The sequence below is a fragment of the Coccinella septempunctata genome, chromosome 3, assembly GCF_907165205.1.
Source record: "Coccinella septempunctata chromosome 3, icCocSept1.1, whole genome shotgun sequence".
NCBI lineage: Eukaryota > Metazoa > Arthropoda > Insecta > Coleoptera > Coccinellidae > Coccinella > Coccinella septempunctata.
The window spans coordinates 37,233,918-37,258,863 of NC_058191.1; the positions used below are offsets into that span (position 1 = coordinate 37,233,918).

General features: G+C 36.9%; 1 protein-coding gene across 1 annotated transcript in view; it reads right to left on the reverse strand.

Annotated features, from left to right (window-relative positions):
• LOC123310512 (neural cell adhesion molecule 2-like) overlaps positions 1 to 24,946 on the reverse strand; it is a 153,701-nt gene that overhangs the window by 64,885 nt on the left and 63,870 nt on the right. Inside the window, exons 3-5 of the mRNA XM_044894008.1 lie at positions 19,215 to 19,496; positions 10,960 to 11,085; positions 3,651 to 3,788 (exon numbers count right to left, since the gene is read on the reverse strand). Coding sequence (XP_044749943.1) covers positions 3,651 to 3,788; positions 10,960 to 11,085; positions 19,215 to 19,496 — 546 coding nt within the window. The remainder of the gene's footprint in view (positions 1 to 3,650; positions 3,789 to 10,959; positions 11,086 to 19,214; positions 19,497 to 24,946) is intronic.

Genomic DNA, 24,946 nt, shown 5'->3' on the forward strand with positions numbered 1-24,946 from the left:
CTGAAACTTGAACCTTTTACAGGCACTTCTTCTCGTAGAATCCACTGACGAGCTCAAAAATATTTTCATTTCCAATCATTAGATGAACTTAATTTTTTTTTTAATGCAAACTTTTATTTCTTTTGTTATTTTTGGATCGACAACAAATCTGTTGTCGAGAGATTCTACGTATGAAAGTGCCTAAGAATGTTCAAGTTTTAGATCTGTAACTTCAAAGACAAAAAAGTTATGGGAACTTTTCGGAATCGTCAAAATCTCAATTTATGTTCATAACTCGAAATCTAAAAATGATAGGCCGGTTCTGTTTTCAGATTTGAATTAATCATGAGAAAAGAGCTAGAGAATGTGCCATCCGTTTTCTTCTAGCTGCTACAGTTCTCGAGATCCCCTCAGTAGACTACGAATTTTGCCTACCCTGTACCGCAATTCTTTTTTTAAGAATCAAAAATTGGCTCTTGTCTTCCAAAACCATGGGAGAGTTGAACAGGGGGTAAGAAAGACTTGACCATAAGTTGGTTCATCAGGAAAAACATTGAAAGAAAACAATTTTCAATGAGCAACGATTGTCTATGTGAAGGTTTACATCATCAGATGTATCAGCGTAAGAAATACATATTTTCTATTTCAAAGTCACTCTCCCTTATTTCCGAGATGTTTTTTACTTCTCTGAACCTCTGTATATTTTTTTATGTTCATTTCTATTATTCAATTTTCTTTTTTTGAAGCAAACTATTATTTAAGCTCAGTGTGGCAAACTTTGACCACTGGATTATGTCTCTCGACCATAGCATGGATGAAGTCTACCGCCTTCCCTATAGTCTATTCAATAGATGTTTTCTTGAAACTTTTACAACTATTTAAGGCTCATTGTTTGTGAAACAATATTAATCAATGGAAGCAGTAAACTAAATATATATAACACCACGCACCTATTAAACTCTTCAGACAGTGCAAAAAACAAAAATTATTCATTTTCTTACTTCCTAACAATCAAATCACGTTCAACCCTGTCACACCCAAACTGTTCTGATGGCGGCCAAAATGGAGGCGCCACTAGTTGTGCCTTGTTACGAGTATGTTGCAAGCTATTCACGATACCGGAAGCGCGAAATTTGTTTTGAAATATTTGAGGAGGTTCAAGTCTCCTACCTGGGCAAGTCTCCCAAACTCCCCCTACTGCTCCACAAAAGTTGCCGATATTTGTCCACCAAATTCACTTTATGAGAAATCATATATTTACTCTCTTAAGTATATCTGAATAGTTTTTTTGTTCTTCCTTTGATAAGTTCTTGTAGTTCGAGTTTCTCGGAATTTTGGATCAATTATTGTTTTACGTTCTTGCAATCAACTAACGTCAGGAATTAGCTAGTTCTTTATTGGGGGCTGGTGCCATCACACTCCGTAAGGCAGCTTTGACTTGAGTTTTTTCAGAACTCTTGCTCTGTTTGGTTTAACGGTTTTCACGTCAATAAAATCGATACTCTACTTCTATGAGAATTGTTATCTACTGGAACCATCAGATCTAAATTGGTTACACGCTCCTTTAAACATAGCACTTCCTCATATTCGCCGACAGGTCGCAGTCTCGAAGTCTAGGAATAAATTCCATTCCAAAATTCATCATATACAAAGTGATTTTTTGACTCGTACAAATATTTCAACAGTATATTCCTCAGGCCAAAAGGATTACTTTTTTGCCTTACGATTTTCTCCGAATCGGCTCGGTTTAAAACATAAGAATTAAAAAGTATCTTCGAAATTTGAATAGTTGTGTCCTTTGGCTGAATACAACTCTGTTTAAGAGATTCACAGATGTGTTGTTTCACAGATTTACCTAGTTATTCTGAAGGTAATATTGTGGCATAGCTCATTACGAAAATTCAAAATAGCTATATCTTTTTATCAGGGCCGAATCCCAAAAATGGTATGGGTAAAAAGTGTTTTTTTTTTGACCATAAGAGTCTACTGCTATAATATTTGTACGAGTCAAATACTCACTTCACTTACTTCACTTTGTTGAAGTAATAGTCACAAAGAATTTTGGCAATCAGAATGAAAATTCGTGTAATCTCTTCAATAAAGGTTTAATTATTGATCCTTCAAAAAAGTTCCTGGATTCGATATTTCTAGGAAGAGTTGGTATACGTTCAATCAACTTAGGATTGGCCATCATCGGTATAATAGCATGCTCTTCAGATGGAATGCTGTTGAGAATCCGAGATGTGATTGTGGCACAGAAGAAGAAGCTCTAGATCACTTGTTTAACAGTTGCGGAATTATTTAATATGAAATATAAAATTGAAATCTATCGTTGATTACACCTGAAAGGGCAGACAGAAAGTTTTTCCGAGGTTCTTATGTCTGTTTGATGTATCATTCGAATATTCATATGGTAATATATGGATCTGTCCCTTGCTGCCATTTCTTCACACCCGCTTCATTATTTTTAGATTGTAAAAGTTTTTATTGCTCTCTTTCAACTCCGATTCGAATTCTGCCAATTTGTTTTGCAATCATGCCTTGACGTAAACTTAGTTCGGATGAAGCCAATAGGTGGCAATGGGTATGATTGAGGCTGGATGTAATAAGGGAGACGTTACGAATTTCTATCAAGTTAGAGGAAGCGTTGTTTCGTTGCTCATCCATCGATGTCGACAATGTGGAATCGTTACCGAATGACCGAGAAGTAGAAGCCTAAGATCCATCACTCCTGCACAAGATCGTTACTTCTAACTTTTCAAAAAAACTGATTTCATACCTACTACAAATATATAGTTTGAATGGATCTCGCTTGAACACTCATTAAAACAACAAAGGTCAAGACCTTTGGGGAAAACCAATGGCAAACCTCTACGCCTATTCAGTTATCGAGAAAGTTCTCGTGCTAAGACGTCATAGAAGAATTGGATGAAAATCATCCATCAAAATACTTCTTCCGCCCCCACCGAATCTCACAGGACCTTTTCTGTTATTATTTTCTTTGTAGGAAACATACTCATTTCCTCCAATATTTGGAATACATTCATTCGGTTGTGGTTCAAAAAGGAATCGTAATACAGGTTTTTATATCACGCTTCAACGATACTGTTGATCTTTTGTCTGGTTTTTCTTTACTTCCTTATTCTCGTCTTCATTCTGGGGATAACAAGGCGTGAGATATTTCATGTGGAATATCATTCTACTGGGTATTTCATGATCATCCTTACGGAGTTGACACATCTTTAATGGAAAGGAGAATGTGTCTACGTTTTTGGATTGAAAGCAACGCAACGGCGATTTTGAATTTGCATTCATTTAGGGTTTTTTTATCTTTCATAAAGAGGGGGGCTTTCAGTTGAAGCTCTATCTGATTATGAAGTGGAATAAACACGACTTATCTTATTTCCATAAAGGAAACATTTAATTTTGTAGAATTCTTTGAACTATAAAAAGTTAATTCATGACGATGTCCTTAAATCATAATTGATTCAGTGCATAATCTAATTGATTCAGTTTTTTAGCACAAAATAGCTGCAAGAGAGGTGACACTAGATCGATGTCAAAATGACAGTCAGCATCTACTCTTCCTCGATGCAATGTACTTTCTGTAGTTGCACCACATGATGTCAATGGATGTTATAAATCTGAATCAAACGTAGGGGGATACTTACGTTCTATCGTCAGTTTTATCCTTCTATCTTTGATGGTTCCAGTATTTGGTTGTACAGCTTTGCAGATATAAACTTTCGAGTCTCTTCTGCTAGCATTTCGTATTAGGAGTCCATCTCCTATTATATCTATCCTTGTATCTGGAAAAATATGAAACGAATAGTCAGTTTCATATTCATGAAATTCAATATGATGAATTTATCGGAAAACTGGCAACAGTATCGTGAAAACAAGTTTTGTTTGTCATCATTCCTTCAAATTCGATGAACAAAAGCCAACATAATAATTGAGTATGTTGGGAAATAGGTAGAATGAAATGTTGTGCTACGTGAGTAGTTTGGTCCAACATGTCTGGGACAAAGTTCATTGGATTTAAGGGGATGAAGACTACAAGATTCGATGGAACGAAGCATCTATCTAAGGAAAAAAGCCAAAACGAAGAAAAGAACGGGAAAGAGAAAGTTCATTATCACAAAACGTGACCAATCTGATTATATCAGGTCTAGACCCATTTTTTGATAAGATAAAATAAAATTGAGATTGACTACATGAACAACATTCACTTGAACCCAACCGATACAGAGGAAATACAACACTAGCAGATCCCAAATCCAAGTTGAAAGTTCTTTCTATGGTACTACCCAAAAAGCTTCATAAATACTAAGGCTAACCTAGACACGGAAATGCAAACCGTATCAATTCGGCATCACGGGCATTCTGTAAGCTAAAGGACAGAGTATTTCAAAATCACGACCTCAATCTGAAGAGCAAGACAGCTGTTTACAGAGCAGTGTTCCTCCCAACGTATCTTTACGTTAAGTGAAAGCTGGACGCCCTAAAGGCGACATATTAAACAGCTTGAACAAACGCAACAACGTCATCTAAGACAAATAATGCACATCAGATGGTTCCACAAAGTTTCGAATGCAGGAAGTCTTGCAACGCGCGAGTTGTACAACAATTGAGACTCAAGTAACGAGGGCCTGACTCAGATGGAGCGGCCACATTCTGAGGATGCAAGACACAAGACTCCCCAAAATAGCTCTGCATGGCGAATTCACAGAGGGAGCACGGAAACTAAGAGGACAATATAAACGGTTTAAGGATACACTACATCAATCCCTAAAATCAGTTAATGCCAATCATAACTGGAAACAACTAGCGTTAGACAAGTCACAGTGGGGGTCTTTGGTGCACAGTTATAATGGAGACTCGAGAAGGATACATCGGCGGCCAGATCTGGTTGGTGACTATCCATGCCCGGAGTGTGGAAGGATCTGTAGGTCACGGTTGGGTCTGTTCAGCCACAGGAGGGCACACAGTCGCAATTAGCCCTAAGACATTATAAGTCTGTTCGTACCTTTACCTTTATTTTTTTTATTTTTTCTTTTTTTGTCTTTTTGTAGATTCATTCCCGGTAACGGGATACACCAATGAATAAATGAATGAAAACCCAAAAAGATGGTGGTAATTTGAAATAACAGTTCGAAAAGTGCATCAGATGCATTTCATTTTAAGGTTGATTTTTCTAATGAATTCTGGATTAGATCCAATAGCTGATGACGTAACGGCTAGAACCTTAAGTCTAAGAGAATAACCAACATTTGCTATTCTCAAGCAACTGCATATTATGTGTCGATAATTAGTTTTCATCCATAGCAAAAATTATATGTTTGAACACTGATCTCTATTACTCTATTGTAGATAAGGTAGCCCTTCGATCAGTTTGAATAGACCTTCATTATGTTCATCATATATTTTAGAATTAATTTATTTTCTGACGTTAATTCACATGTGAGAACTATATAACTACTCAGATCTTCATGCAGAACGGACAGCATAGTGGAATATGTTCCTTCCAAGGCCAGCCGACTGCTTTCATAAAAGTGAATGGATTTGACTTATACTCTTCGATCTACTAATCACTAAAACTGGAATTTCCTTCGAATCATCTTGAACGTTTCAACCGCACACTGGTAACCGATGAAATACCTGAATTGGAAGCTGTACTGAAGATCTCCCCATTTAAACTCTCCCTTATCGCAACACCCGACCGAATTCCAACCAGTCATCTTTCCAAATGATCCCTTCGATTACTCAATTCGAGGGAAATTCAATTTTCGCAATGAATTCGAAGGCTCTCAGCAGTGATAAATGGAAAGACCAACTAACTTATTTCGCAATTTCCGTCGAGATGCAAGATAGCGACTTGGACATTCTGTGTGGTAATTAAAGTTCGCTCAATTTTGGTAACGGAGGAACGGAGCCTGATAAATTTCGGAATCTTAATCCGGGGACCCGCGAATTTAATTCAAATCGGAAAAATGCCTCTCGAGAAGAAGTAAATATTCATGGAATTCAAATATGAGTCCATATTTCAGCAGGGAGAACTGTCGGTCTAGCAATCTTCGAGTTTGGCTGCAACACATGGGGCTATCGCCCATAAAGATATTTCAATAGAACGAGGGCTTGACGGCGGGAGTTATACAGGCTGACCAGACTGAAAAGAAACGAAAAAAATATTCCTAGACAGATCAATTCACCTATTAGTGTAGAATTTTCTTTACGAAAAGGAAAAATGGGCAGAGTTGGGGTAATTAGCAAATAGATTGGATTGATCCTCAGAAAAATTCTCGAAAATGAGCAATTTTTTGCTCCTTTTCTGGAATTAAAATCATAGAATATGACGAAGATGCTTATAAAATATGAAGACACAGAATGTTCATGGTGTAACAGCAGCGAAAATGAGAACTCTATATCGAGCAACCTCCACTCATCTCATATAATGTTTCAAACCATTATTCCATATCTTAAACGAAATGTTAGAAAATAGCATGTGATTATGTGACATTCAGATGTCTTCTTGCACCACTATCGAAGTCACAGAGTATAATTCATCGTGTTTGACAACTAGAGAATCAGGAGAAAGGTGACCTTGGGAAGTGACATGTGCGTACCATTCGACGGGACATTCACGATTGTAAATGCTCAGTGCCGTGTCGTTTCCGCAACTTTTTGCAGTTTTCTTTCGATTTCAATATATTATCTTATAGATTTTTTTTCACAAAGAAGGGATATAGAGAGACGGCTTTAAGGATGATGGTTCTGCTGTGAAAAAACAGCAAGAGAATCGTTTAAGTTCCATAAATTTGAAACTATTCTATAGATACTTTACAAGATGTCTATCAATACATTCATCTACCTACCAAAAACTTAATGGATTTCTTGCTCCCCAATCTAACATTTGGAAGGTATAGTGCTGAATATACTTGCAATTTGCAATATAGATCTGTAGTTATTGGCGAATCTGGCCTCATAGGCGAATCTTTTATCATGATTGGTTTAATTCCATCATGAAACATTTTCCACAATAACATAATTCCAACGGAGCTTAAGTTATATCAATATCGAAATTTCCTCAAACTTATAGACCAATCAGTCTACTATCAGCACTAGGAAACATCGTCGAGAGAGTTATTGCTAAAAGGCTGAATGAGGAAACAGAAATGTTGAAGATAATTTCACCCGAACAATTTGGATTTCCACGAGAACATTCGACTGAACTCCAACTGCTACGGCTCATAGAATACGTCACCGAAGAAATGCAGACCAAACAGGCCACAGCATTAGTTCTGATGGATATCGAGAGAGCTTTTGATAGAGTATGGCACGAAGACCTAATCTACAAGATGAAAAAAGCAGGATATTCGACCTAGCTGTGCAAAATTATAACTTTTATGTGAAGATAGATGGAGCAACCTCTCAAACCAGACAATTGGAAGCGGGAGTACCTCAAGGATCGGTACTTGGACCTCTGTTTTACTTAATATACGTTCATGATATCCCGAAGAATGCTAGAAATATGCTTACCTTGTACGCAGATGACACAGGAATAGCGTTCAGACATCGACGCCCAGAGATCATACACTAGAGACTGCAGGAAACCATAGATGAATTAATCAAATGGTGCATCAAATGGAAAATCCAAATCAATGGAAGAAAGACTCAAGCAATAATACTGCGAAAGAGAAGATTGAGGATGGAAGAAAACCTTGAAGTTGATGGAGAAGAGGTTGAATGGGAAAATGAAGCAACATACCTAGGAGTGAAGCTTGACAGAGGACTAACATGGAAAAACCACATCAAATGTGCAGTTGATAAAACAAAAGCCGCAATGAGTAGACTTTATCCACTCATAGGCAGAGGAAGTCATATGAATAATAAGATCATGTTGACGTTGATTAAAACTATCGCGCGACATAAACTCAGATATGGATCGGCGGCATGGGGCTTCGCAGCCAAGACCCACATCAAGAGAATACAGGCCACTGAGAATAAACTCCTTAGAATGGCGATGGATGTACCCTGGTTTGTTAGAAACAAACAAATCTACAAGGACTTGGAATGGGAACCAGTTACAGAATTTATGAAGAGAAAGGCGGAAAGGATATTCGACAAAGCCAAACAACATCGAAATGAGGAACTACGAAGATTAGTCGACTACGATCCAACAGAAGAAGCTAGAAGGTCAAGAACCTACCACCGAAGACCGAGAGATCAGTTTAAGGATTTAACTGTAACCAAAGAAGAGCTTAACCTATAAAAGATATAGGCATCATACAACTATCAACACGACTATGATCGTGTGAGAGTCCAGAAACCATAAGAGTCAACTGGTTACTAGGCAAAATGCCCGGAACCTACGAAGAAGCAGTTGAGGGATTTTAGTGGGTCTCGAGCTCAGGAGAGTGAGAATCCCCACACTTGTTTCCCCTCAGGAGAAGGAGGTTCGTCTGACTTGCAGATTTTCCCCCTGCTACACAAAAAAAAACCTAAGTAATGTTAGATGCTTCGGATTATCCTTGGTTTACCTCTAGATTGAATCGTGGCTAGATGGCATTAGGAGACAAACTAATCGCATTTACCGAAACTATTTTCCGACTAATATGCATTCCCTGGGCCCCCAGAAAGATCTGGAGTGAATAAGGGCATAAATCAACACACCAGATTTTCCAGCCTCCAAATGAGATTCTAATACCTATTTTATCTATTTGTGCTGGAGGTGTTCACTTGAACTGCGCGATAACTATCAGACCATCCCTAATGTGGGGCAATGAAAAACGGATTCCCAAGTTGGTGCACGGGGGGAAGATTCATCGTGGTGTAAACGACCCTGGATATCCTCTTTGCCTCATTTGCGAAATATGTGTGAATTGAGGCTTAAATAATTGTGCTGCTGGAGCTCATTCCTTCATAAGTGGAACGCCACGTTTAGTTGAATATCAAGATTATTCAAGGGCCTGCGATATTACATTCGGGAAGGAAATCTTTTTCGAGATTTACGACATTTACATCTGAGTTTAGGGTACGAGGAATTTGAGATAATTCGATCACCCAAAAAAATTTGTAGAATCAAGGATTGTATTGTTTCATTCATTGCAGTATCCCGTTACTGAGAATAAATCTACAAAAAGACATAAGAAAAGAACAGACTTATAATTTCTTAGGGGTAATTACGACTGTGTGCCTTCCTGTGACTAAAGAGACCCAACCGTAACCTACAGATCCTTCCACACTCCGGGCATGGATAGTCACCAACCAGATCTGGCCGCCGCTGTATTCTTCTCGAGTCTGCATTATAACTGTCCACCATAGACCTCCACTGTGACCTGTCTAACGCTAGTTGTTCCCAGCTATGATTGGCATTTACTGATTTTAGGGATTGATGTAGTGTATCCTTAAACCGCTTATACTGGCCTCCTGGTTTCCGGGCTCCCTCTGTCAATTCGCCATACAGAGCTATTTTGAGAAGTCTTGTGTCTTGCATCCTCAGAATGTGGCCGCTCCATCTGAGTCGGGTCCTAGTTATTTGAGTCTCAATTGTTGTACAACTCGCGCGTTGCAAAACTTCTGCATTCGAAATTTTGTGCAACCATCTGATGTGCATTCTCTGTCTTAGATGACGTTGTTGCGTTTGTTCAAGCTGTTTAATATGTCGCCTGCAGGGCGTCCAGCTTTCGCTTCTGTAAAGAAGGGTTGGGAGGACGACTGCTTTGTAAACAGCTGTCTTGGTCTTCAGATTGAGATCGTGATTTTGAAACACTCTGACCTTCAGCTTTCAGAATGTATGCAAATTTAAACACTATTAACTATCGATAAAATCTATGCTAACATAACAATAATCGACAAAACTATTATTATGAACCGTTTTTTTAACAAACCCTTTGGTTAGTCTAAATCAGTCAACAATATATAAAGTTGCTTCAGAGCAATTAGCGTTTTCTATTGGAAAAACTGGTACTGCACTGAATCACAGAGTTCAATAATCAGCAACTACAAGGAGTTAGATGAACAAAATGCGGTACGACAATCAAAACTTCGATCCATAGACTTAAGAGGGGTCTACACCGTTTTAGTGGTCAGTTCAAAAAGAGAAAATGAATATCTTACGTCAGAAACCACTAATTTATATGGAGTTTTCATTGTAATTCACTTCAATCAGTTCGTCATCTCGGAAAGTCAGAAATTTTCTTATTCGTCGAACGAAAAAAAAAAATAAAAAGTTTTTTCATTGAAGAACAAATATTCATTTATGTTATTCACTTTCCGAGGTGCAATTATTTCTTCTATCAATTTCCACATGAAAAACTTCCCGAAAAGTCTGTCCATTAGTAACAATTCGTATTCTGGTGAATTAAAAAAAAGACGTGTTAAGTGCTGCCATATTTGGACGAAAGTGGAAACTATTGTGTTATTCATAACTTCCATTTATCGTTCAAGTGTTCTGGCAATACCCCACATTCTGGTAGTCTCACCCCTTTACGCCCTATATCTACAGATGGCGAGAAAGTACCGTGGTACAAACTTCTCTTGAGAATATTTCATTGAATCTATGATTGGATCTGAAATCTTATAAAATTTCATATGTTCTGCAAATGGACCTAAAATTAATATTTTAACCAGTCTTAGGATTTCAGTAACACATTTGAATAACAGATGGCGCTTAAATCACTTAAGTGTCTTTGTTTCCCATCTTTCTACTCTAGAATGTTTGAATTATATGCTTCACTTTTTTTTGCTTTCATACAAGGATAAATGAATACATCCTCGCAAAATCATCCAGCGTTTAACCTAATTCGAAAGGGGAAACTCCAGTGAAATTTCCACATCTCGCCATTTCTATTCTCGCCATCATGAGTTCATCGGGGTGCTAAAAATGCCGACGCTCTTATCCGGAAAACCTCTCGTTTTGCACTTTGTCCGATTGAATAAACCCCGAAATTGCACACCTGATACACGCTGTGAGCTTACCGTTGATCTCGTTATTATCCTCGTAGGACCAGGTCCTGCGGCCACCCCGGACCTCACATCGAACAGTCACATCGCTTCCCTCGGAGGCCTTTTGCTCGGTGGGGGTGTCCATGAACTCCAAGGGGGCTGTAACAAGTGGAAATTATCAGGTTGGACACTTCGTCGATCATTCGGGGGCTGCTCTTTTTCGCCAGGAATTGGGGAAAAATCATTGTGGGTTATATTTTTGGTGATATGAGTTTCGACCCATCAATTCAATCAATTCAAAAAAGGAAAAAGATGAAGCTGCTTGTGAACCAGTCTTAGCTATGTAGTTGTTGCACATGTTCATTTTCAGTTCATTGTATATTTCGTAATTTCTCGTTTATCTGTAATTTTTTTTGTTTTTGTTCTTTCATTTGTGTTTTTTTATTTTTTCATTTCATTTTTGTAATTTGTCAGGGGTAGAGTGGAGTAGCTCATGCTAGACTCAAGTGTATCTTTTTCCCCCATAAAGCACACTATTATATTATTATTATTAATTTGATTTTTTTAAATGAAAAATTAAACGATATCACAAAAAAAATTCAAATATTGGGAATTCAGATGTACATTGCAGCGACATGATTATGACAGTTCGAACTGAAAAGGTTATGCAGTTATTATTATTTTTTAAGGGGATGATGAGATATTCGTCAAATAAATCCTTTTTTCTCAGTTTATACCGGTAGATTCGGGTGACTTGGGCAGTCCTGTAGCTTGGGACAATTATCCCTTGCAGATTTCTTTGTTTCTAACCATTTATGAGTGAAGGGACAAACTTATAAGTTGGTGTAGCGTCTTTTCGGTTAGTTTAACAATTAATTCCTGTTGAGTTTGCCGTGACCAGAGCGTTTGAATTGACAGGAAAAATAAACGTATTCAGGAGAGTAAAAGCGCGTTTTTTTATGGCCCTTATACTTACTTGTGTCCTGTACATGTGTGTATTTTTTTTCTGGATACGTGGGATATTAGATATGTCATGAAACAAGGTTGTTTACAAATCAAACGGCAACACCCTTCTCATTAATTTATTTGTTGTTTCATAGGGTGACTTGGGACAATGCCGAATAAATACAAGCGGCATTGCAGAAAATATGCTGATTTTTCGTAGAATAATATTATTTACGTTATTTCCACAGATAAATCACCAAAGAAATGAAAAAAAATTCCAAGTTTTTTTTACATTTGAGTAATATATTTTCTTTCGCTATAATAGGGGTTCATTATTTAATTTTCTCTCCGAATTTCAACTATATAATCTTGAATTTTAATTTTTCAAAACACCGTCCCAAGTCACTTATTTCATTTGAGAGTTGAGAAATCAATAGATTTTAACTTGTGTCCCAAGCCTCCCGAATCGGTGGGTGACTTGAGACAAGTATATTTTATTGTTTCCAAAATTTATATCCGAATTCTGAAGCATGGTATATATTCTAATTAATAGTCTGAGTCATCGAGCATACTCGAACCTTTTTTTCAGATGAAAATAGGTAACCGTTTTGAAAATATGACAAGTAACCCGAATCTACGGTAGATTTTAGGTCAATAAATGTCATGAAGTATTAGTATTTATGACAAAAATTGCGAATATATTCCGAATCAGCTGATAAAAGAGAGTAATATTTTTCGAATCCGCACTTATTGGCACTTTACACGATAATAATAAGGAATTGATTATATAAAGAGCCACAACTATGATATCTTGCCTCCTCCGCTATATACAAAGAGCTAAAATTGCAACATTGATGATAAGAAAACTCGTCCAAGTTGAACTGGAAATCAGAAATGATTTTCTGAATGAATTTTGTGTGAATGTTGTCGAAATTCATATGTATATCAACGTACTAGGTGGAAAAAGTCCTTTCTGGGGGAAACAGATTTGTTTTTTGTGTAAATCCTTTCATTTTGAGGTTAAATATCCAGGTAAGTTGATTCACCTACTATTCTTAGTAACCAATTTGAAATGACCAAAAACTTTTCTGTGCTGTAAGGATGAGATACATATGTCCTTAAACATTGGCTTAACGTTCATTTCATCGTGGAAAATGGTGAAAACTAACATCTTCACAAGAAAGTCGTAATAGTAGATTAGCTCAGAGGATTCACATTATGAAAACTTCACTTTCCCCATTTTCACGAGATAGTTTAAGATATTTTCAACAGATTGAGATATATGCTTTATGAAAATTCCTGTTGAAACACCAAATATTCCCCGTTCCTCGATACAAACAAACAAAAGTGCATCCACTTTTTATATACAAAAATTGACACGAGAGGCTCGTTTGGCATTATGGCATTCCCAATACGAATCACACCCACTCAAGTACCTGTTGATAAATGATATTTCTTCCCAGCAGCCTTAAATTTTATCAAGATATCACAAAAAAACTCATTCATTGAAAATGAATCACGCTATCATAAATAAATTTGTCCACGGTACCTACAATATGAATAAGGACCAAACTTTCTTGCGAAAAAAATTTTAGGGGTAGCCTAAATATATAACGCTTGCAAATGGAACACAAGGTAGAAAACCTAGTAAACTTATATTGGTCAATTGATGATGAAGTGTTTCAAGAAGGACAATTCCGTGTTCTGAAGTTTCCAGCTGACGAAATTCCGTGATGTAAAGTGACTTGTTTTATTCGAAGCCCTGTTTGCATAAGTTTTTCTGATGTTTCCTCTATTGAGAACAGTAATGTTTTCAACTCGCGAATGCATCGGAGCGTATCAATTCGGTCCCATGGCATTTTCTGCCCTTCTGTATCTTCACTGGAAAGTGGAAAATGATCCTTTTTAGAAAAGCTCAAATGTCAGTTCACTATCTATTATTCAGGGCAGTTTCTCCCTCAAACAGGCACATTTTCAGGTAGGCGAGAGACTTTCGGACAACATTTCAAGTTGTTCGCATTTTTCTGGAGGGTATTCGAGACATTTGCATGCACCAATATTTGTATGTTTGACTTCTGATTGATAAAATTTCATGATGGATTGAAATTCAAAGGTGCGTTTCTGTAATTTGTCAGATGGATCGGTTATTCCAGTAAATTGCTTAGAATTCAGGTTCAAATCAATAAATTAGAATTAATTGATCGTTGAATAAGGAAAAAAAATCCCATACAGCCTTTTCCAATTGAGCGATCTATCCATAGTCTCAGTTACTTAGGATAGAAAAACCATCTGATTTCGTTTCTTTAATCGATAAGGTAGATTTGAGCCGCATATCCTTCACCTATCTATTTTTCATGATTTCTTATTTTCTTGTAGAATGCGCCGTTTTCGATGTTCGAAAATTGAAAAGTATCTGAAAACTTGGGTACTTTGGCTGAACACAACTGTGTTTAAGACCCGTTTGCACCAAACGCACTTAGTGTTAAGTGTCCCTTAAAATGAACCCTTAACTTAAATTACGTTGCACCAACTGTAAAGTGACATTTAAGTGGCTAAAGCTAGCCTTAAATTTAAGCGCTCCTGTAATGACCACTTAGGTATTTAAGGGCGTGATTCTAACCTAAAATAATTTGTTAAACTGGCTCCAAAACTTCCCATTTTTGATGGATTTTGAAAATTGAATGAATTCATTACTGAATACCAAGCCTTTTCTTTTGCCTTTATTGTAATGCCATCAGTGTTTTTTAATTTTCAATTTGGTGTCACAAATCATACTATAGTTAGCAATAAACTCTTTTCTTCTGTTGCGAAGTTGAGTGTCCTTCGTAAATTACCACTACTTGCTTGGCAATCATTCACCGTATTCTTACTAACAAGTACAATAAGGACATTTTCTTGACGTTCCTGTTCAACATTAATAAAACAAATTCACACAAGACCTTACAATGAGTGTGTGAGTGTTGTACTTATATAAACTTAGGTACCTTTTATTTGACAATCATTATCATTATCAATATTAACGCTAATTCAACAACGAAAAGCTGTTACTCTTTGATAATATTATAATAATATCCTTGACACTGACTGACAGGACAATAAAGTTAGGTTAGTGAAATGACAACGATCATCGACAACCGGCCAACCAATGAAATAGCTCTATTGGACTAGCATGAAGTTGCACCAAAATAAAAAACAGAAATATCACTAGATATAAAAACTTAAGGGCCCCTTACTCAAGATTATGTTAAGCCATGCAGAGTCGTGCAACTGGGAATAAAATTAAGCGTCCATTAACTTTAAACGACACTTAGTTAAGTACTCGTTTTGTGGGGTATTGGTGCAAACGGGCCTAAAAGATCCACAGATGTGTAGTGTCACAGATTTAGCTAGCTATTTTGAAGGTAATTTTGTTTTTCCAGGGGTGGCACAACTCATTATGAAAACTTAAAAAGCGATATCTTTTCAGCAGGGCCGAATCGGAAAAAATTGTATAAAAAAAGTGTTTCTTGTGACCTCAATAATCTACTGTTAAAATATTTGTACGAGGCAAAGACTGACCCTGTATAGATTTATCTACCTGATGAAGATCAAACTGCTTTCATTAAATTCATTTCCCCTGCGAGCATTTTCAGAAGCACCGCTCTGTAGGAGGGCATTATATCGAAAATGTTAAACAATATGTCAATCGAAACTCACCGACTGAAGTTTCCTTGTCTTTATTACGAAAATTTTCAACCTGTTCGTTCATATAAGTTTGTCGTTTTCGTTCCGGTCTCATGAATATTGCCTAGAACTTTTTCAATATAATCGCCTGTTATTCGAATTCCTAAAGGGAGTATTTTGAGATATTGCCGACCCATGTTTGAGATCAGATCGATCGTCTGGGACAATATGTCTCGCATTTTCGAGGTAGACAACCTGAGAATATGATTCATGCCATAATATAGCAACGGGAGCTTGGACACACGGTTTTCATGAAATATGAACGGTTTTAATATACAGATCTTGCGAATACGGAAGGAGGTCGGTGTCAAAGTTATACAGGATGTCTGTCCTATGTTGGAGAAAGATCATAATCGAAAACCCTTACGAGCAAATCTTCAGCACAAAATTATAATGTATTATATACACTGCGCAAAAAATTATCGCACATTATGGAAATCTCAAATTTATTTTAAAACTGAAGGTGTTCTCAATGATAATTATTTTTATCAGAATTATGCATGCATATGTTATACACTTTCAACGGTTTTCTTCAATACAGATATTTTTTTCCAGCAGGAATAAAAAAAGATGATATTATCAGATTTTGAATGTATTGGCTCCATTCTAAAATCAGTCGTTCTCGATCAATTCTAGTGATCAATAGTTTTTCTTTCGTTTGATTTTCTACACTCGATCGCTATGCAACGCGAAACACGCAATTTGACCCAGAGGAATGTGGCCCAAGCGGTAGTTTTGCGAGAAGAAGGGTGGACATACACAAGAATTGCAGGAAGGTTTGGAGTTTCCAATACAAGTGTGTCCAGAATGTTGCAGCGATTCAGGGAGACAGGTATGAATGTCCGAAGACCAGGACAGGGTAGACCACGGGTAACAACTGCCATTCAAGAACGTTACTTGAGAGTTTCTTCGTTGAGACAACGGTTTGCAACCGCTCGCCTCCTTCAAATTCAGCTTGAGCAAACTCATGAGGTGCAAATTAGCACTCAGACAATAAGAAATCGTCTCAGAGAATATGATTCAAGGCCTCGTGTCGCGGCAAGAGGCCCAGCCCCCAGCCCATCGAAGGGCGCGTTTGGATTTTGCGAGAGAGCATATCCATTGGGAAGAGGCCGATTGGGAAAGAATTCTCTTCACAGATGAGTCTAGATTCTGCTCTACCATTGTGATCGACGGTCCCTTGTATACAGACGTCCACATGAAAGATATGCTCACTGCAATTTCCTGAATACTACTGGTTTCTGGGGAGGATCGATTATGGTATGGAGTGGAATATCTTTGACTGCTCGCACAGACCTAGGGGTCATTGATAATGGAGCTATGAATGCGGATAAGTATATAAGGAACATTTTTTAAGAGCATGTAGTGCCATTCACCCCATACATGGGTAAAAATTTCATTTTTATGGACGATAATGCCAGACCCCATCGTGCGCGCATCGTTCAGGAGTACCTTGAAGAGGTTGAAGTCTCTCGAATGGAATAGCCAGCAAGAAGTCCAGATCTCAATCCGATTGAGCAGGTTTGGGACAAGCTCAATAGAAGGCTAAGAAGAAATCATCCAGCTACTCTTAATGACTTAGGAATCCAACTCGGAGAAATCTGGGAAGGATTAGATCAGAACATTTTAAGATCACTCATTTTGAGTATGAACCGTCGTTGCCGAGCTGTAATTAATGCAAGGGGTGGAAATACCAAGTATTAAATCACTTATCAGCATTTCAGTATTTTGAAAATTGTTCATTTCTCTTCTTTCATAAGCTTCGGTGAAATCCTGAATTTTTCTTCCATTTAATGTGTCTTGTTTCGTTCAAAACCTTCCCGAGAGAACATAAAAAAAAAGTTATAAAGTCAATGTAAAGTTAACTTTCATTAGAATTGAGATTTTCAGAATGTGCGTTAATTTTTTTGCGCAGTGTTATATCAAAGAGATTGATTAATACGCCATTCATCGTAATATACCCTGTAGAAGATGTTATAACAAATTACCCATTACCGTTCGGCAGTGTGAATCACTAGTTCAAGGATAGGCATGTTTTGATGAGGCACTTCTCTAACATCCCCTCCCAATAGTAGCCCAGCAGGACCATCATTATTTTTGAAGTTTTTCCTATCCAATCCTTTGATTTCTTTATCAATATATCCATTAATTAATTGACTAATAAAATGAGGAGGAAGAGAAATAGCCATGCTACATGCTCATCGCCCCAAATATTGACTTCGATTATGTTCATGTATTCAAAATCACCTTGATCTAGAGAATTGATGGAACACAACCCCTGAAATCGTTAACATTCGTGCACTTCCCTGAATCATGATCTACCATTGGCCCATTTGCGGTTTATATAATATGATAAACACAAACATTCTCTGTGTGTACACAATATTCAATGAAGATGAAATCCCTGATGAACAAAGCGTCATCAGACATATATTGTGATTAGAGTTTCATCATTGTGGATGTATATGGATGATTTGTATCATTTCCGAGAATCTGAAGCGTACAATATCTTGTAATCATGCCGCAACCACTAAGCAATATTTACCTACATTTATGACAAACATCGTTATGTTCCCACGTCTCCCCTATTAGGGTTGAATTAGTCTGCGATTATTTCCGTAGAGGTTAGCTATGGAGCAGCGTGTGAAACATTCGTTAAATGTTCTGTTGGTTCAAGTCTGGTTTCATCATTTGGACGTTTGAATTGACCCTCGTAAAACTGGGATAAATTTTGGGGTCTCCATATGAAACCCTGATGAGGCAAACATGACAATCTCTCGTGCCCCCTCATTATCAATCTATTCAAAGATGATCTCTGATATTCCACGAAATATTTCATAGGAATCTGCAAAGGTCATTGTTGGACAGCCTCTTTTCATGAAAAATAGGTCAGAAAAATATTTAAATACAATACAAATTCTCTACCAGCACTTGGATTTGATAACTCGTCTAAGTGCATAGCTCGTTTTTGTTCATATATCTTATCATTCTTACCAAATAATTAAGTTTATCTCCACCCACCTGAAGATGCTACTGTGATAGCGAAACACCGATCGTGTATAAGTAGGTCATAAACAAAAGGGGTCGCCTAAGCGGGCGCATCGCAAGAATGAAATATTAATGGAAACAACAATTCCGAAGGAATTGTCGTTCCAATAATGTGAGTTAGTCATGAACTATCATAGGAAATCCCAGAGAAGTCGAAAAATTCAAGTGCAACTGTAGACCGGTTTCGGGATCATTTTCCCTCGTCAGTACAGTATAGCACTGAATTTCTCGATCGGAGGATGGTGGTCTTATGCGATCTTGGGACGCTGCTTTGAGATATCTCATCACGATACGCCACCTGTCACGCAAAGACTGAACCAAACCTCACTTTCTCTGCAGACTCCTACGACTTCTCTGGGATTTCCTATGATAGTTCATGACTAACTCACATTATTGGAACGACAATTCCTTCGGAATTGTTGTTTCCATTAATATTTTATAAGTAGGTCATGTTTGTTAAAACCGTGCGATTTCGATGTAGCTTTATTTTTTGATTTCTATGTATCAAATTCTAACATTTCAATACTAATATTATTCTTGAATATCCTTATTGAACGAAATATTCGACTCACCTTCAACTGTCAACCGGAACTCAGCCCTGTCATTCTCCGATGTCGTACAAACGTATTTTCCGCCATCATCGAGCGTGGTGTTGATGAAGAGAATTCTTGTACCATCCGATCCCGTCTGAACCTTCGGTCTCGTGTGATGTCCTAGTGGACCTCGAGGTCCTATCCATGTTACCACCACGCTGCTGTTATCTGGGTCGTAGCAAGAAACGAAAAATGTCGAATTGACCACTTTGACGGCGATGTCTTGGGTTACCACTAGAGATCCTTGAATCAATTTTATAACTGGAAAAAAGAATCGTATTAGGAGTCGGAATAATTCATCGTATTATCCACTAATTCAATCTTTTTATGTCAAAAATTCAGCTTTATGGACTTATTTGCCTTCAAACACTAACCTTTATTTAATAAATACCAGAGCCAAGGACACTACTATACCCTCTATGATTCGAATCAGTACTACCCACCTCCCTCTGTGATCGGTGTTAACCTCACTTATGTCAGATTGACGTGACTGTCATTTGCAGGAAACGTCAGGCCTGAGTTTATTTTGTGACCGTATATTTGTTTGCATTTGCGTTAGGTTAACTTCTAACATCTCAATTTGCTCAAGCTTTTTTCGGTCGTTTACCATAGGATGAATTAGCATAATATTACGAGTCATAATCTAACTGTCAAATTGTCAAGAAAATAGACCTTTGCTTTTCGTCGATAGCAACTCTTTGTACCAATCTATAGTGTGAAAAGCTGCAAGTATGAGCAGAAATGAAAAATTTTAGTGTTCATCGAAAAAACATCGATTGTAACAAGGAAATTGAGCCATCAGGTTTATTCGCATTCATTTCGATGAGATTGTTGCGAAATGGTGAATTCTGCTCTTGCTTGTTCCCATGGAGACGTTTGTAATTGCAATTTTCGATCTTCACAAGGGTTATGTGATATTCTGTGAAGCAGGATTCATATTGATAGCTGAAATTGGAAATTCATTCTTACACTCGGCTCGTTATGAAGCAAAAAAGGGATTCTAATGGAGTAACATGAAAAATAGGTTAAATCCGCATCGTTGCTTCGCAGTGTAGTGACCTGGAAGAATAATTTACTATGGCTACATATATCCTTGTTTGCCAGGGACATTATTTATTCCCACGAAATAATATTCAGATATTTCAGAGACCGCTACTGAAACGGAAATTTTGTGCATCATTTTTCAGAATTTATTGAACAGTTCCCCTGGATAATATGGGATTGTGAGACCTCTTCATAAATAAATGTTGCTGACGTTTTTTTTTATCCTGAATCCGAACCTAGCGCTTATGTGGGGTTGATAATGAACCTCTCCGTAATCAGACCGTTGGAGTCAGTGGAGAAAATGATGCAATTTTTTTCTTTTACCCCATTATCAGTTCAGATTAATGCGGGTTCAAATGAGCTCAATTAGATCGAAGCATGCCACGAATTTCCAGATTCAGTTAGAATTTTTGTCAATTTTCTCGGACTGAAACAAACTTCTGTTTGAAAAACATGAATATACTGCTCTGCCAAAGTAAAGGAGGTTCAGAATTTCTTTTTCCTCAACTTTCATTGGGTAGTTTACTTTGTTCGTATTTTGCATTCACTGAAAACTGATGATACTTCATAGTTATGAAGAGTTAAAGTGCACCGAGACCTTGAGGTTCGTAAGAATGCTAGTAAGGATGCAGAATTGTCAAAATTGTAAATATCCAAAGAATGTCCAGGGTTGAACAAAATGAAAGAATTCTTTCTGATCAAGAAAATTCTTTTTTCTGGATATCATGAACGTTTAGTCTGAACAGTTGCTTTATATTTCTTCACTGCTCTGCTGGTAATTTTGCTATCACCATGGAGAACCGCAATCTTGAGATATCCATTAGAAATGAATGTTTTGTATCGCACACTTGAGGGCAAAAGGAATACTGCAATCCGGAATCCATCATTCCTTTTTAATTAAACGAAGAAATTCTGGGGTGTTATTTTGCCTTAATTGGCTATTAGGTCGATGGAAAGGACCGGAAAATGCCACGGAAATCCATGGACTCTAGTTTTATACGAAGTTGGCGCCAGATGCTGTCTAAATACCAGCCAATAGGGTGATTTATATGGATAGCTCGGTTACGCTCTGAATACTAAAATGCGATATAATTATTTCCACATTAATTCATGAATGGAATATCAAACCAAACATTCTGGTGATAATTCATCAAAATGGCTGATGGGATTGTAGAGGCAGATAAAAGACCATTAAACATTGGGGATGAGAGTTATTAAGAGCATTAACAAAAGATCCATCAGAATTCCAGTAGAACTCTCAAAATCAATTACAAGTTAGTGATAGCAGAAGTGCTTTTGAAGCACCAGAAGTTTTTTTTTTAAGTGTAGAATACGTCTCAAGGAAATCAACAACAAAAATATTATTTTTTGTTGGAGTAGCTACGAAAGGGTAGAAGGGCCATGACGACATTTACCACATCTGAATGTTTCAAAATTGTCGTCATGGTTTTAGTAATGAAATCCTAAATAGTTTCATTTACTGAAAAAAAAACTGAAACGTTCTGATGTACAGGGCGGGCAAAATTCGTTGTCTACTGAGGGGATCTCGAGATACATAGCAGCTTGAAGAAAACGGATGACACGTTCTCGAGCTCTTCATTCCTGACTAATCCAAATCTGAAAACAGAATTGACCTACCTTTTTTAGTTTTCGTAGTATAAACAAAAATTGAGATTTTGTCGATTCCGAAAAGTTCTCATAACTTTCTTGTCTTTGGAGTTACAGATCTGAAACTTGAACCTTCTTGGACAATTTCATACGTAGAATCTACTGACACAAGATTTTCTTCAGATTCACAAATAACAAATTAAATAAAAGTTTGCATTTAAAAAAATGAAAGTTCGCCTAATGATTCCAAATGAACAAATATTTTGAGCTCGTCAGTGGATTCTACGTAAAAAAGTGCCTGTAGAAGGTTCAAGTTTTAGATTTGTAACTTCAAAGACAAGAAAGTTATGAGAACTTTACAAAATTGTCAAACTCAAAAACGAACTATCGTAGGAGGCTGCGGTTTTCACCATTCTTTGTTTCTCCGAAAAAGAGCTCGGGAATGTGTCATCCGTTTTCTTCTATCTGCTATAGTTGTCCAGATCCTCACTGTAGACAACGAATTTTGCCACCCCTGTAAAAGCCTTTCTGCAATTATATTGGGTACATGTCAAATTAGTTTTTCTTGAAGACCATCGGAGAGTTTCAGATGTGCCTTTACACAATCTTTTCAGTTTTTCTATACAGTATCCACTTAAAATTGCAGGATCCTCTTAAAAACAATTCTGAACTTTTTGAATTTGTGATCTAGAGGGATTTAACATGTATACTTCATTCAAATTTATTTTAGCAGTCGGTTGGCCATGAAATAATTTTCTCAAGTTTTTGTAACTAGAACGAAGTTAGGTTGGCACTCATGAAATGTCGTTAATGTCATAACGCCGTTGCCACAACTAATATCAATTTTTATTACGAAAATGCCGAAAGTGATTGAAAAAAGAGACAGGATTTCAGGAAGTGCTATTTAGAATTCAGGTCCGCTGATTCAAATAGTTTTACCCTGATATTCCAAAATCCACAAAACGTCAGACGGTAGCGAACATATTCAATGTAAGAGAATTTATATAATGTTTCATCTGAATCTAAACGACTTATATTTCAGCTGGATATTTCCATAATCAGAAAGATTGTGAATGAAGAAGATGACAAAGAATTTCCTTCTATTGGGAGACCCAAAAAAGTGGTGGCATTTGAGAATTTTATGTTTGAGTGAATTAATGCGAAAAGTTTACTACAGGATTTTCGATAAATGTCATCGGAGAATAAGTTCCCTAAAATGGATTTTTCTATTTTTCATTTGACTTGTCCTATATATTTAAATGTCTTGAGGTACTAATAAATACCTGATTATTATTATTACATCAATGTATTGAGATGAATAGCCACAAATTCGCGCAAGTTGTCCTGTTACTTGTTTATTCATGTGAAATTTTTGTTCAAAGGTGAAGTTCATCTTAACTTGAAACTTCCTTCAATTCCTTTTACGTATATTGATGCAAGATGACTTTTGTTGAAGAATTTAACATTCTTGTAATTATTTGTTAATTCCTTCGGGAGATCTCTTGTATTTTCCATGCAAATAACTGGATTTGGAATGCCTTCAATCAGTTTGTATAAACTTCAATTATGTTCGTCACATATTTTCCGAAGAGATTCGACATATTGATAAAATACGTAATAACAGAAACTTTTACGTAGAACGGGTAACATAGCGTTGATTTAAAACCCAAAAATGTTTTGACAAGCTTCATAACCCCACATTTTCGTACTATACAGAGTGAAATGTGTCAAATTTCCATGGCCAACCGACTGCTAAAATAAAAGTGAATGAAGTATACCTATACTTTTAAAGGCATTTACCACATCGGAAAGTTTCAGTTTTGTCATCATGGTTTTAAACTATGAAATCGTTAATAGTTTCAAAGGACACAATAACATTGTTCGTCACGGAAGAAACTTTGAAAAAGTATTTCCAAATTACTATAAGAAGACTTATGATTCTTATGAATAACATAATATATTTTTTCAGAGCTCGCCTAGTATATGTGCATTCATTCTCAATAGGATCAGCATGACGATCTCAATTAGAGCGACATACATATATACCTACCAGATAGCATACCTACTACTCACTTTTCGACCCTTAAGTGGCTCTCTTTGCCCAAGACAGAATACTCATACGTGTCAAGCTTTTTAATGGGGCGCATACCCCCGACCCGATGTTTTATGCAGCAGGCGTTGAATGTTAAGGGACAAATCAGACCGCAGCCTACTATAATGCTTCGAATGAAATTAAGTTTGAGAGTTTCCCGGAATTCGCATCATACTCCAGAAATTATTTGCACAATGAAACCAGAGATTCACAATTGTCCTTCCATCCAATCATTATATTTCCTCCGCAAACAAAATATACTAAGTGTCAGAGAAAACAGAACACTGTTTTCTCTTGTATGTTCCCCGGAAAAAAATTGCCGTTCATTATTTAAGCCCCTGATGCTGATAAATTGACAGCTTTATCTCTATTCGTTCAGGGTATAAACTTCGCGTGCAACATAATGACAAAGGGATCAAACAATGGGGAATTTTGAGCGGAAACCAGATAGAAGATACTCGGAGTTGAATTCAATGAAATCGATCATGAGCTATTACATTTTTAGGTTTTATCCAATTTGGACATGCAGGAATGATCACGTTCGATATATACCTCAGCAAATTCGATTTATAAATTTCGAGTGGAAGTGGAATAGTCGGAAAACCTGGTTTTAATCATGTTTGTGAATTGAATATCATTGTACAATTACGAAATTGACGTTTAGGTATTGATCGATCTAATCTCTAGTTCTGAGTGGTTATATATTTATCTGCATGGTGAAATATATCAGACATGACACTTTGTGAATTTTTCAACAAGTAAATTTCGTATGAAGCCTCGTATGAAGCTATTTCGTTTTTCATCTACACAGTGGAGAGAAAATATCTATTGTGTATACCTATTCATGTGAGATTTATTCGTCGCATCTTACATTTCAGTCAAGAATAATCCCAATATATTTGTAACTTTCAATTTTTTGTGATTTGTATTATTTATCTGGTGATATCTTTATAATTTCCAAATTGTA